The sequence below is a fragment of the Heterodontus francisci genome, chromosome 13 (assembly GCF_036365525.1).
Source record: "Heterodontus francisci isolate sHetFra1 chromosome 13, sHetFra1.hap1, whole genome shotgun sequence".
Taxonomy (NCBI): domain Eukaryota; kingdom Metazoa; phylum Chordata; class Chondrichthyes; order Heterodontiformes; family Heterodontidae; genus Heterodontus; species Heterodontus francisci.
The window spans coordinates 65,616,673-65,631,906 of record NC_090383.1 but is presented as its reverse complement, the minus strand read 5'-3'; the positions used below and the strand labels follow the sequence as shown (position 1 = coordinate 65,631,906).

General features: G+C 45.3%; 1 protein-coding gene across 1 annotated transcript in view; it reads left to right on the top strand.

The window, feature by feature from the left end:
* LOC137376798 (echinoderm microtubule-associated protein-like 6) overlaps positions 1-15,234 on the top strand; it is a 741,885-nt gene that overhangs the window by 604,039 nt on the left and 122,612 nt on the right. Inside the window, exon 31 of the mRNA XM_068045814.1 lies at positions 4,022-4,100. Within this exon, the coding sequence (XP_067901915.1) occupies positions 4,022-4,100 (79 nt within the window). The remainder of the gene's footprint in view (positions 1-4,021; positions 4,101-15,234) is intronic.

Genomic DNA, 15,234 nt, shown 5'->3' with positions numbered 1-15,234 from the left:
CTACCAGGGCTGCAGGAAATGACTGTTTCCCCAGGAATTTCTTTAAGGCAGCAGGCATCTGATCTAATAGAGTTTTTTTCTAAGAACCGAATTCCAGTTAGAACCAGGAGCCTGTTCATATGTGACACCCTAGCACAATCTAGCAATTTAAATGCTAACACTGAACCAGGGATTTCTAAATTCAATTTTCTCAATCCTATATACAGTCTGTTAAAGTCCATGGCATATTCCTCCATTGAATACCATCTGTTTTCTGAAATCTATCAAAATCTGACCATGCCTCATATGCATTTAATCAGTGATCTTTCTTGTAAATTTCATCCAAGAATTCTAACAGAAGATCCAAACCTTCATTAGCATCCAACTGATGATCCATCTCACAAAATACTTCTTATTTTACTTTTGGTAGGACGTGGCAACACCAAGGCCATACCCTTGTTTCCTCTTTGGTCAGGACGTAACCCGTGTCCATATACCCACTTCATTCTTCCACTGGTTATATGGTTCAGACCCAGAATAATCGGAGGGTAATCGTACCCTAACAATTTTCACTTTCTTTCTGCCATTTTTCCAAAATAGCCACTGAGATTTTAGTTTTCTATGTTAATAAAAGTTATCTTAGTTTCCAAACTTCAACTTTAGGCAACCATTCTCTGCTGCCATGTTAAATTCCAGAAAGCTTGTTGTTGAAGGATGATGCTGGAGCCAATCTTTACTCAGTGTTACATTTATTGTACAAAGTAAAAGAATTACAAACATGTAGCTCCTTACTAAAAACCTCCACCAGTCTCAGTAGGTGTCTCCTTATATGTGCTCAAGTAAGACCCCAAATAACAACCTCCACCTGCATATAATTAAACTTGATATACAATTAACAATGCCCTGTTGAAAGGAGTGGCTGTGTGACGTCCCCCGTGTGCACTGGAAGCATGTGAAGTAGCGCTATCCTGTTGTCACACAGTTGGACGCTGGATTTCCTAATTTGGATCACGCAAGTCCATTGAATGATTCGCACGTCACTTTGCAAAGAAGAAGAAATGTTGAGCTGCAAGTTGGGCCCTGCACTAGCAATATTTAAAAGACCAGGTACCCAACTTTCAGGTAAGCTGACTGTCACAAGTATGAGGGCTGTAGTTGCAGTGCCTCTGAGTCTGCAGCAGGATAGGGAGATGGAGCAGAGACTGCAGAGAGGGCAAGCTGTGCACGATACCATCTGCCAAGGTGGAGTCTAACTTCTCCATGTGGCTTGACAGTGACAGGAGGCTGTCTGGCAGGCCAGCCAATGCATCCAGCATCCCGGTGTGCATGCCCATTCGCATTCTCCTCAATGCTGTCCCATCGAGGGCCCCATTTGAATCCTCTGTAGCAGAACTTGTCTGCAACCTGGCCCTCCGGTGAGCTGGCAGACTAACTATCCTTTACCCTTGGCAAGGTTGCAGCCCACTCGTGTCCGGTGAGTCACCACGTGTTGATCTAAACTCTATAGTAGCCTCCACGGTACTTGCGGTGCCAGTATCTGAGCTGGTAGCTGCTCGGATCAAGGGACGGGGCTTTGTCATCAATGCTGTGCTGTTGCTCTTGCTTTTCCTCCTTGGGCTTCTGTGGTTGGGCAGGGGGTAGTTCTTGGGTGTCTGAAAGCAGAAAATCAGAAGGGGAACATTGGTGTGAGGGAAGGGGAGTGGGCTTGGAGGTCCATTGGAACACCATCTGCAGCTTGTTCATCATGCCAGACCTCAGGATGAAGGTGAGCTAGGAGTTCATCAGGGGCATAAGACAGGAGCATACTATCATCTTTAATGTTCTCAGTGATGCTGGACAACATGGGCTCTGTTGCAGAATGCCCTATAATGCTGAGAGCCTTTTCCTCCAAAGGACACAGGAGATGCAGGCGTTGTTGTCCCTCACTGGTTCTGCTGTGTTCCCTTTTATTGTGTGCCATCTTGTCCTTCAAGAGAGAGGGCAGAATGTCAGGGATTGCATAGCACTGTGTTTGGGTGAATTGCTTGGCTGTAGCTGAATAGCTGGAGGTATGTGGAGGGTGAGGGTGAGATGGAGTAGCTGAATGTTAGGCGTGAGTCCTGAGTGCCAGGGACTGCTGATGGGTGAATGAGGGAAGGTTGAGCAATGTGAGAAGTTGGTGGTGTGATGATTAGGAGATATCATGTGAAGATACATTCATTGACCTTGATCACTCTTGTGAGGTCATTAGACTTCTTATGACACTGCTGCCAGGTCCTTATGGCCAGATATCAGGAATTGACCTCCCTGGCCACCTGGTTCCACTCCCTTAAGAATCCTTGAGAGTCTCCGGGCCCTCTGTAAAACCATAGCATTTTTCCTCCTACCCACTTCCACCACTAATACCTACAGCACCTTCCAGTCACCCTGGAACCCTCTCTCTGCCCTGATGTTCCATTTTGCATGCTTTTAAATTGCAGCAATATTACTCAGTGCAGCTTCCTTTTAAGAGGGACAGAATGCCTTTAAGAACAGAAGATTGGCTGAACCATGTGGTCTCAGCACAGTGCTGTTCAACTCCATGCTGCATGAAGAGGCAGTCAACAGTTGCGCAGAGGCAGCCAGCAGCGTGGAACCTGCTCAGGTCTACGCATGCTCACCTCTAACAGAACCGGAAAGGGAAGATCACGAATCATTACCCTACACCCACACAACAGGGTAAGCCAATTTTTAACTCATGGTTTCATTAGTGATGGGGTGAAATGTACTGGGGGTATGCCCCTGCTGTCTTATCTGCCATGGCAAAAAAACTGTAAAAGTTTTTCTTAAAAGTGATGAATAAATGTTTTCATAAAACTACCAAAGGTAGTACTAAAAACTGAAAATTAAAAATTAGCCTTTGCTTCTTTAAGAGCTCCATTGCACAGGGAACTTCCTTTAGGCCCATTGCAGATGGGAAATGCCATGTACAGAATGATCCCATCTTAAGCAGATGAAAAATCATACTGCACTACTGTACTTTATTTAAATACATTTAAATATTTAAGTATTGCACATCTTGGGCTGAAATTAATGGGCCCCCTGGAGGAGGCGGGGGGGCCCATAGAATTGCGACTGGAAGAGAGGGCCCGTCGCCTTCCCGTCTGACCATAATTAGGTCAGGGGCTGGATAGGCTGAAGACAGCCTTCCAGTCCAGAGGCCAGTTGAAGCCCTTAAGAGGCCAATTATCAGCCACTTAAGGATATGGTCCTGCCGCCGTTGGAATTAAGTCAGTGGTGGTGGGGGGGGGAGGGCCTTGGCCACGCGGGGTAGTCGCCCAGTAAAATGAGGCAGCCTCCCTGCAGACTTGGAGAGGGCGCCCATCTCCATGGGAAATCTGTGGCCCATGGAGGGCCCCTGGCAGAAAACCACCCACCTCCCTGAACCCCCCTCCCCTGCACTGAACGCTCACCCTCCTTCCCCCCATTGCCGGGGCCTGCCAGACTAGCCCCAAGGAACCCACCTCACTTACCTGGGGTTCGGGTTTCCAGCGCTGGGCTGGTTCCAAGGCCTTTTGTAGTACTGACAGCGGCCACTGCCTCCGGTGGCGCTTCTGGTATTACTGAGCTGCCAGCCCTCTGATTGACCAGCAGCTCAGAGGCGGGATCCCCATTTTCAAAGAGACAGGGATCCCCGCGCTGGGCTGTTAATTGCTCCAGTGCCATTAAATAGAGCTGGGTGGGCTCTGAATGGCCACGGCGTGGTTCCCACCATCTTTTTGGCCCAGCTCCACCAAATCCAGCCCCTTGTGTGAAAGCACTTTGGGCCAGCCTTAACAAGTAGCAGAGGTCCAGTTATATGGATATCCTTCTGGTCTTTCTGGCTCCTGTTTGCCTGTACAACTCTAGTATCTTTGACTGTGACAAATGGATAATCAGCCTTGCATGTTTATGTTAAATGGGTTTTATGACTACATGTTTAGAAAATTGTCAGTTTTTATCTTGATCTCCACTTATTATAAACACACTGTATATTTATCATGCTTCAGTTATACAGTTAAGATTTCTATTAATTTAATTGCAGACCACCTGTCAGCAGAGCTGCTCCTCAACCAGAGAAACTACAAAAGAACAATATTAGCAAGAAGAAGAAATTGGTGGAGGTAACAAAATCCCTGACACTGTTCTTTAAAACGTTTTGGTGATCTTTAATACATCAACAGCTGATAAGATATCAAACACTATGGCATTCGTTTTGAAGCCTAGAAATTCACTAGTGGTGGAGCCATTTATGATGGAACACTTTTCATCAATCTGTTGGTCTATGAAGTATAGCTTGTCACCCCAAAATTCTAAAAGTATTTGACAAGATTTCAACCAAACTTGAAACTGTTCCCTTTGAACAGGTGTGTCAGTTAGAAGTGACTCATTTAAAAATTCATTTTTGAACATTACATTTTTAAATTGATAAGAACTGAATTTCAGGCATAAAAGGGATGTTATTGATTTTAAAATGGGAGGAGATCAGTTACACTGGATCTTCCCCAGTTTGCACATTTCCGATGGGGGAATTAATAGATACAGGAAACTCCTTCCTAAATTAGGTGGGAATTTGATTTAAATACTTCAATAAACTTTTAACACATCGGACTATGTAGTTTCCCTCTATTCGTGAATGGCGAACATGGTGTTATTTACTCTTCCTTATAACATGGACATCCAGGCTTTCTAGGAACTGAGCAGCATATGGAAGGTAATTTGAATATCCCTGTAAGAAGATTGTTTGCAATATTTCCCAGCCATTTCCCAACTGTTTCTTAGTTTAGGTTTTGTTTATTTTGGATTTGTCACTTAAATGTTCAAAACCACTGTGGCAATTTTGATGTAGCTATTTTCCCCCATCAGCTACAACTGTGCCTTTCTGGAGAAAGACAAGAAGGGCCAACAGAGGCAGGTCAAGCTGTAGCAGAGGCAATAGAACCAATACAACTGCAACAGAATCTACAGGCAGAGACACAATAAGAAAATTTACACGGCATTGTCTACTTTGTTATTAAACCATGCAGTACATCTGTGTGCATGCAATGATATTGAAGGTATAATCCTCCAGGATCGCTGCACTCTTTCAATTCTGACCTCTTGCACATCCCCTATCTTCATCACTCCACTATTGGCAGTCATGCCTTCAGCTGCCTGGGCCCTATGCTCTTTAATTTCATTTCTAAATCTTCTGCCCCTCTACCTCTCCTCCTTTAAGATGCTCCTTGAAACCTACCTCTAGACCAAAATTTTGGGTGCCTGTCCTAATATCTCCTTATGTGGCCCCGTGTCAATCATTGTTTCATAACATTCCAGTGAACCGCCTTAGGACATTTTACTACGTTAAAGATGTTTTATAAATGCAAGTTGTTGTTGTAAAGCCAATTGTTTGTCCATTAGGCACACAGCCATCGGGAGTCCTGAAACTGTTTTCAAAATTTTGGTTAATCCCACCAATAATTAACTCAGAAAGAAAAGTCTCTGTGTGGCTTCTAGCCAATTAAGGACAATTATTTGTCAGTGCATGCAGAGAATGTGATTCACAAGGGAGACTAAGTTCTGCCTGTGCTTCAAACAGACCTGCGGCCAAAATGCTCCACAGGTATGGCGCTGCCAGTGATTCAATGTGACACTGGCTACTATCTTTTATGCTTCATGTTCATTCCAGTCTACCACTGGGGACATCAACAATATAAACTACCTGTAAATATATAAAATAAATAAGAATAAGAGGACATTGCAATTTTACAGACTGACAGGATTCCCAAGGTTCTTGAGAGTTATAGGTTGCACCCAAGTAGCCTTATCATAATGCTCCTTATCATAATACCACTATCTACATGAATAAGAAAGGATTGCACCCTCTGAATGTATATCTTTTGGCAAACAACAGCACCACGTAATGTAAATCAGTGCTTATTTCCCAAGTAACTGTCTTGATATCTTAATTTTAGGTTAGTTCCACTAATATTTATCTCAGAAAGGAAAGTCTCTGGGTGGTTTCTAGCCAGTCAAGACAATCCATGGCTCATTATACCTTTACAATATTCTAGAAGACAAACAGAACACAGGTATAGTCAGCTGCATGCCTCTTCTCAAGTAATGATCAAGAATGTTGGGATAATCCTCATTGTTTTTAATAAGTGATTTGTAAAGCTAATGAGAGTCAATTTTTTATATTTACTGATTCATGGAATATGCGTGCGGTTAGCAAGGCCAGCATTAATTGCCCATCCTGAATTGCCCTTGAACAGCTGGTGGTGAGCTATCTTCTTAAACCACTGCAGTCCATAGGTACTCCCACAGTGCCTATAGGCAGGGAGTTCTAGGATTTTGATCCCAAAGCAATGAAGGAACAGCAATATATTTCCAAGTCAGGATGGTGTGTGACTTAGAAGGGAACTTTCAGGGGTGATGTTCCCATACACCCACTGCCCTTGTCTTTCTAGATGGTAGAGGTCATGCGTAGGGAGGTGCTATTGAAGAAGCCTTGGCGAGTTGCTGCAGTGTACCTTATTCGTGGTACTCACTTGCCGCCACTGTGCGCCGGTGGTAGAGGGCGTGAATGTTTCAGGTGGTGGATGGGATGCCGATCAAGCAGGCTGCTTTGTCCTGGATAGTAAGCTTCTTGAGTGGTGTTGGAGTGGCATTCATTCAGGCAAGTGGAGAGTATTCCCTCACAATCCTGATACGTGCCTTGTAGATGGTGGAAAGGCTCTGGGGAGTGAGGAGGTGAGTCAATCAGGTAATTGATGAAGCAGCTGAATATGCTTGGGCTTAGGACTCTGTCCTGAGGAACTCTTGCAGCAATATCCTGGGACTGAGATGATTGGCTTCCAACAACTACAACTATCTTCCCTTATGCTAGGTGTGACTCCAGCCAGCAGAGAGATCTGCCCCTGATTTCCATTTACTTCAATTTTACAAGGGCTCCTTGATGTCATACTTGGCAAAATGCTGCCTTGATGTCAAGGACAGTCATTCTCATCTCACCTCTGGCATTCAGCTCTTTTGTCCATTTTTGGACAGGGTTGCAATGAAGTCTGTGCAAATCTGGCAGAACCCAAATTGAGCACGGGTGAGCAGGTTATTGGTGAAAAAAGTGTCACTTGATTGACAACGATACCTTCCCTCACTTTGTCGATGATTGAGAGTAGAGTGATAGGGCAGTAATTGACTAGATTATATTTGTCCAGCTTTTTGTGGATAGGACATAACTGGGCAATTTTCCACTTTGTTGTGTAGATGCCAGTGTTGTAGCTGTACTGGAACAGCTTGGCTAGAGGTGCAGCTAGTTCTCAAGCACAAGTCTTCAGCACTACATGTTGTCAGGGCCTTTGTTCAGCCATTTCTTGATATCACTTGGAGTGAATCGAATTGGATAAAGACTGAATTCTGCAATGGTGGGTGTCTTAGGAGGAAGCTGAGATGAATCATCCACTCAGCACTTATGGCTGAAGATGGATGTGAATGCTTTATCCTTGTCTTTTGCACTGACATGCTGGGCTGCACAATCATTTAGGATATGGATATTCATGGAGCCTCCTCCTCCCATTAGTTGTTTAATTGTCCACTACCATATGCAATTGGATGTGGCAGGACTGCAGTACTTTGATCTGATCAGATGGTTGTGGGATCGCTTATCTCTGTCTGTAGCAGGCTTCTTCCACTGTCTAGCATACATGCAATATAGCTGACAATTAACTACATTTATTATAGAATCAATGCACTCATCTTAAGATAACATACAGAGCAGTACTGGAGTCCTACATCTAAAAACTTGCATGTATTGAACTTACTGGGAATTGTGAGCGATGCCGATTCAGGCTTGCTCATAGTACTTTGCCTTGAAGGTAGTGAAAATTCCTACTGTTTGAAATTTTGTATCCATCTTTATACCATGTTAGAAACAATCATAAAATTTCCAATTTTTGCTGAGATTTCATTTTGTTAGGTGTTTTATGACCTAACAGATTGCTAAATGTACAGAAAGATAGGGTCCAGATCCTATTACATTCTGTAAAATTTCATCCTTCTCCATTTGCTTCCTATCTTTGTTCTTCCCAAACTATTGTTTTGGTCCTGAAGTGTCATTGTGATTGAAAGGGGTGCAGAAGGGAGGCCTTGCTGGCATCCCCAGCCTTTGCTGGAAAGCTGTGCAGGCATGCTTTTTAAACATACATGGTCACACTATCTGCAGCTTGCACATCATGCCAGATAGCAGGATGAGGGTGAGCTAGAAGTTGAGAAAGGGCATAAGGCACGAAGATATTGTCATCCTCAACGTTTTCAGTGATGCCACATGACACAGACTCTGTTGCAACTGATCCCATGATGCTGAGAACCATCTCCTCCGTAGGTCTCAGGAGATGCAGGCATCATTGTCCCTCACCAGCTCTGCTCTAGCTGAATAGCTGGAGGTGTGTTGGGATGGCCAGAGGTGGGTGTGAGGATGGCAGCATTTGTCGGTGTATGAGGGATGAGGTGGCATATCTGGATGTTAGGCCGGAGGACCAGAGTGTACTGATGGGTGAATGATGGAGGTGTGGAGCAATAAGCAGCATGAGAGATTGCTGGGTAGGAGAGGTCATGTGCAGATGCTTTTACTGACCTTAACCACCCACGTGAGATCATTAGACTCCTTGTGGCACTGCTGCCAAGTCGTCAGGGCTAGATGCCGGGAATTGACCTCCCTGATGACCTGCTCCGACTCCCTTCTGAGTGTGGTTCTTGAAAGCGTCCTGGCCCCTCATGGAACCATGACATCTCTGCTACTACCCAGCGTCACCATTAATGCCTCCAACGCAACATCTGTCACCCTGGAACCCTCTGTCTGCCCTCGTGTTCAATTTTCCATCACTTAAAATCCACTAATATTATTCGGTGCAGCTTCCCTTTAAGAGGGGCAACGTACCTTTAAGAAGAGCAGGCTTGCTGCACAAGATGGTTTCTGCACAACACTGATTGGCTTCCTTGTTGAGCACAGAGGCAGCCCGTAGCATGCAGAGGATGCCAGCAGCGTGGGACCCACTTGGCGATATGCAACAATCAAGCAAATGAGATGGATGTATCAAATTTATGTGCTGCCCATCTTGTTTGGAGTCGGTGCAGACAGATCGCGAATACCAAATCCCGTGCCCAAAAACTGGAGCATACCAATTTCTAGCCCAAGGTCTGCTAGTGTACAGGTCAAACCAATTTTGATTGACTCATATAGTTTAACCATAATTGCTACATTAACTGCTCTTTGTTCTACATTAATAATGTAAAAACATATCTATATCTTTACAAAGAACAAAATTGACATGTTAATGTAGCACAGAGTTGGATGACTGGGCATCCTGAATACAGCTCAGTTGAGGTTTCAACTATCATGTTATTGTGCTGCACAACTTCATCATGCAGAGAGACAACATTGTAGACGGCCTAGACGAGGAAAGTTCCCAAGCGTAAAAAGGGGACCACCAGAACTGACTGCAGAACAGAATTGACATCAGTTGAGAGAATCATTTGGCAAGTTCTAAAACAGGACACCTTTTGGAAATGTGGTCACTGCATTAGCAGCATTGTTTACATCTCGGCATGCCCCCAAACAGCATGCCTTCTCCTATGATGCCTTAAATCTTCCAGGCATCTCTCAAATTCCTGGCACTAGATGAAACATGCTCAGAAACCTTTGCAATAACACTTGGTTCTTGCAACTTCAATACAGTCATTTAAAAAAAAATCTCAAATCATGCTTTATGTGAATATTTAGTGTTTGCTTTCTCTTGATGACAGAGGCTAATGTATATTATCTTAAACCTAATCTTGTAATTCATCTAGCTGCTGTTTCATTGGCAGGAGTGCATGAGGTGGCTGGTTGCTGTGTGTGCTTAGGAGCACTTGGATTTGAGGTGGTTTTCAGCTTCCAGCAGCTGAGTCATGAGACGGACTTGTTTCCAGCATATGCAATTATCGTGTGGGCACCATGTCATAGAATCATACAGCAAAGAAGGAGGCCATTTGGTCCATCATGCCTGTGCCAGTTCTTTGAAAAAGTCATCCAATTATTCTCACTTCCCTGATCTTTCCCCATAGCCCTGCAAATGTTTCCTTTTCAAGGACGGCACAGTGGCGCAGTGGTTAGCATGGCAGCCTCACAGCTCCAGGGACGTGGGTTCGATTCTGGGTACTGCCTGTGCAAGTTTGCAAGTTCTCCCTGTGACTGTGTGGGTTTTCGCCGGGTGCTCCGGTTTCCTCCCACAGCCAAAGACTTGCAGGTGATAGGTAAATTGGCCATTGTAAATTGCCCCTAGTGTAGGTAGGTGGTAGGGTGTATGGGATTACTGTCGGGTTATTAGTATAAATGGGTGGTTGTTGGTTGGCATAGACTCGGTGGGCCGAAGGGCCTGTTTCAGTGCTGTATCTCTAAATAAGGATTTATCCAATTCCCTTTTGCAAGTTATTATTGAATCTGCTTTCATTACCCTTTCATACAGTGTATACCAAAACATAACAATTCACTGTGTATTTTTTTTCTCATGGCACCTCTAGTTCTTTTGTCAGTTACCTTAGCTCAGGGTTGTCCAACGTACGTTCCGCAGTCTAGAATCTGCTCCACCAAACGTTACCATCCGGCCTGCCAAGGATGAGAAATTTCCACTGGAAATCCGCCACTGGTTTCTTCCGGCCCGCCAAAACTTTCTGTGACTGACAATAGCTGCAGCTCCTTTACTGACATGGCGAAGACACCTCACTGCGCTTGTCCACCTTTACCATGATGGTGGACGCTCTTCAGTACCTGATGTTCTGGCTTCTTTAGTAAGATGGCATCATCCAGGCTGAGCTGCCTGTCTGCCAATGCTTCCTGCCCATTTCCAGTGCGGCCTTCACGACTTTGAGCTCAGGCCCCAGACCCAGCACTGGCTCTGACTGTGTATGGACCCAGTCTGGGCCCCAGGACCTTCATCTCTGCTACTGTCACCAAGCAGCCACCTGAGGAGGCGGAAGGGCCCAAGCCCGGGCTCTGGGAGCAGGGTGCCAGGGTAACCTGGCCATAGGATCAGGGTGCTGGGGTAACCAGGAGTAGGGTGCTTGGATAACTGGGCCATTGGAGCTGGGGGGGGGGGGGGGGGTGGTATTCATAGAGGGAGAGGGGGGAGAGAGAGAGAGTGACAGACACAGAGACAGACAGACAGAGACACAGAGAGAGATACACGCACAGACACACAGAGACAGAGAGTGAGAGAAACACGGCGACAGAGAGACAGAGACAGACAAAGAAAACACAGAGACAGAGAAAGACAGAGACAGGCAGAGACAGACAGAGAGAGACAAAGTCACACAGAGACAGACAGAGAGACACACACACAGACAGACACAGACAGAGAGTGGGAGACAGACAGAGAGGGCGATCAAGATCACTCCTGACAGATGGACGTCTATCTGGAATACTCCGCATCGCTACATCAAGCATGCAGACAGACATTGTTTACTTCTGCAAGCAAGGTCTGAATGTTAATTCTGCTTCTCTCTCCACAGATACTGCCAGACTTGCTGGAAAGTCTTCTCATTTAAAGCTTGTTCACAAAAATGCACATTTTTTGTTGATTTGATTAATAGTAAAATAAATTTCTAATACCTTTATCTTATTGAAATTTGCTCACCAGCCCCCTAATGTAGAACAAAAATTATAATGTGGCCCCTCATGCGAAAAGGTTGGTCACCCCTGCCTTAGATCTATGTCCTTTGGTTACTACCTTCCTTACTGTTTACTATATTTCCGTGTTTCATGTTACCTACAAACTTTGAAATGATGCACTGAATACCCTAGTCCAAGTCATTGATATTTATCAAAAAGAGCAGTGGGCCCAACACTGACCCCTGGGGTACATCACTGTACACTTCACTCCAGTCTGAAAACTAACTGTTCACCAATACTCCCTGCTTTCTGCCCCTTAGCCAAATTTGTATCCACATAGCCACCGTCCCTTTAATCCCAAGGACTTCAGTTTTGCTAACAAGTCTATTATGTGGTGCTTTATCTAATAAACGCCTTTTGAAGGTCTGTATACACAACATCAACCACACTACCTTCATCACCCCTCTGTTACTTCATCAAATAACTCAATAAAGTTAGTCAAACTCAATTTTCCTTTAACAAACCCATGCTGGCTTTCATTTATTAATCTACATTTTTCCCAGTGACAATTAATTTTGTCCTGGGTTCATGAGAATTTTAATCCTTCAAAGATGGTGGGTTTGGGTCAGGTGGGGTTTTGAAATATTAAAAACAAAGTGTCTCCTGACAACGCAGCCCAGCGCCAACGTCATCAGAGAGCTCCCAGCTTTGCACATGCACAGAACGGACCCTTGCTGTCAGTATGGTGCTGCGCATGCGCAGCCTATATCAGCACCTGGCTAGCCAGGACTAATTCACGCATTTGTCCGAAAAAGTCATCGCATACTGCAAAATCAGCTCACTGCTCACTCCCCACCTCGCCACTTCTCCTCCCTCAGCTGCTCGCTCCCCACTTCACCCCCCACCTACCTTTGGGCCACTCACTCCCGGCCTCACCACTTCCTCCCCTCTGCTCTATCCCTGCTTCCCCACTCCCTTCCACTTCTGGTCCCCGCTTCCACCTGCTTCTGGTCCTGCTCCCTCCCACGGTCGCTGCCTTTCTTCCCCGTACAGATAACCAGGGGAGGGGAGGGAGACTGCAAGCGGGAAGCGAGTGGCCAAGGGGTGAGAAGTGGCGAGGCGTGAAGCAAGATGTGAGCAGACAGGTGTGGGAGGCAGCAGCGAAGAGAAGCGCGATGGCAGGAGGGAGCGAGGTTCTGTTGGGGGTGGCACGGAGGTGGCGATCGCAGCCACTGTGGGCAATTGGGTTTCATTTGTTTTTGTTGAATTGAGCAGCACCATCCTTACTACTGACAGCTGCCAAAACATTTCAGACAGTGACATTTCAGTCGATGAGGCTGCATTTGCTCATGTGCAAGTACTGTGCCACCTAGTGGTTGCATTATCAGCAAACACAGCCTATTAAAAATTTCAAACCTGATCCCAAACCCCCTCAAACCCACCCACCTCTGGTTTCAACAGGGCAGGCAGGCAGGGATTAGGCAACCAACCCATTCCCAGGAGGTGGGTTCTTCATTTAAATATAATGAGGCTGTGCCTCAGTTTTAATCTCCATTTTAAATTTAACCCTAGCCAGCTGATCCATGATCTCCCATTTCCTCTCCTATCTTTCCAATCCCTTTCTCCCTCCCTCGCTTGCACACCTCGGCTATGGTCTCCAATCTCCCCCTAACCCCTCAGATCTCTTCCCTCCCAGCCCTTCCAATTTCCCTCACTTCTGACTCTGATCTTCCCACTCGACACTTCTGATCTCTCTCCCCCAATGCCTCCAAATGTCCCTTCCAGCCTCCAATAGCCCCTCTATCCTTCAATCTCCCCCAAAGGTTTCAATCTCCTTTCTGGCTTTCGATCTCCTCTGTGGTCCATTTGATCCCTCCCTTCCTTCTCTCTGCTCCCCAACTGTAGTCTGGTGCTGAAGGCTTGCCACCCGAGAGCCATGCAGACTCTCAAAAAGAAAAGACTTTTGGGTTCCCTTTATGTTAGCCACTAATCTATTCTCATTCACAGTCTTTGCCCCGCTTATTTCTTTTTTCAGTTCTCCCCTGTACTTTATTGCATTCAGCTTGAATGATGAATTATTTATTCATTTTAATTGCTATATGATTAGCCATCCAGAGAGCTCTAGCTTTGGATGCCCTTTCTTTCTCCCTTATGGGACTGTGTCTAGCTTGCACCTGAAGTATCTCCTCTTTAAAGGTCTGCCATTGCTCATTGGCTGTTTTACCTGCCAATCTTTGATTCCAATCCATCTGGACCAAATCCCTTTTCAACTCACTGAAATTAGCCTTCCTGCAATTGAATATTTGCACAGTTAATTTTTCCTTGTCCTTTTCCATACCTACTCTATACATAATGATATTCATTGTTACTATAGTTCCAAGTTTTGTGGCAATTACAAATTTCAGAATTGTGCCTCTACCCCCAAGTCCAAGCCATTAATGTATATCAAAACAGTAGGGGTCCTAGTGCTGAACCCTGAAAACACCTCATCAAAAAACGCAAATCAACTTAGTCAACCGTGATTTGCCCAGAACAAATTTTAGTCTTTCTCTTATTTCCCTCCCCTGTCTGATCCCTCCTGTTTCTGAACTGCTGTTTATTCTAAAGCTGTTTGTCTCTCCCAGTCCTCTGAGCACCTTGCATCTCCTCTCATGCTTCATCCTGTCCTATATGATTTCTGCTGCAATTGCAAACATCAAAAGGTGCTGGCAGGATAACGTGGATGTGTTGGTGTTCTGAGAGACAGCACTATTGTCCGTGCCCTTTGCAGGCAGGCTCCTGTTATTGGCAACTCCCTCATTGTGGTGGAGCAGCATTTTCAATGGCAGCAATGAAATCCTACTTCATGGTTCTCTCTAACTAATCCCAAAATATGTAATTCTGGACCATTCCACTTTGGAACTGTAGATGTTTATGACAGAGGTCTGAAGTTCAGACCTCCAGTCTCATCAGCCAATGTAGGACTCACAGGACATCAGGTTCCTCTTCCTCATCTGGTGTTGCTCATTTATTCTGTGGTGTCACCCAGGCGCACTTCCCTCTGGCTCACTGTGCAAATCTCCCATGGCGAAAGCATCCAAATGAATGCTTAGAAGGGATAGAGTGCATGATATTCTGAACAACTGGTGTGCTCAGAGGTACTGGGGCCTAGATCTGCTTTTTTTCAGCATATCTGGAGAAAGAGAAGATAATTGTGTTGTTCTGAGCAACATTTACTCCATTTTCTGTAGAAGGAATGGTGTGATAAAGGGCCTCAATGTATGCTTTAATGCCAGTAAGTAAATGAGAGAATAAGATGAGAAAGAATAGCACTAGGAGATTATCATAAACCTGAGTTGGTGGAACTCCTTTCTCATGCCCATCTCCTGCACTTACTACACTAAGGATTTCTAAGACTGCCTCCACATAACAAGGCTAGAGCAGGGGTCGGCAACGTGTCCGTACATGGACACCAGTGTGCGTGGTAAAAAACTTTGAAGTCCGTGGTTTCCATCTCGCCCGCCAGTCCTCTGACTGACAGCAGGCTGCCCGTGGCTTGGCTTTGATTGACAGCTTTCCTATTAAAGTGTACATCAGGTGGAGGTGTGACCTGTGTCTGACGGACAGCAGACGCCTGTCTGTGATTGCTCAGTGTC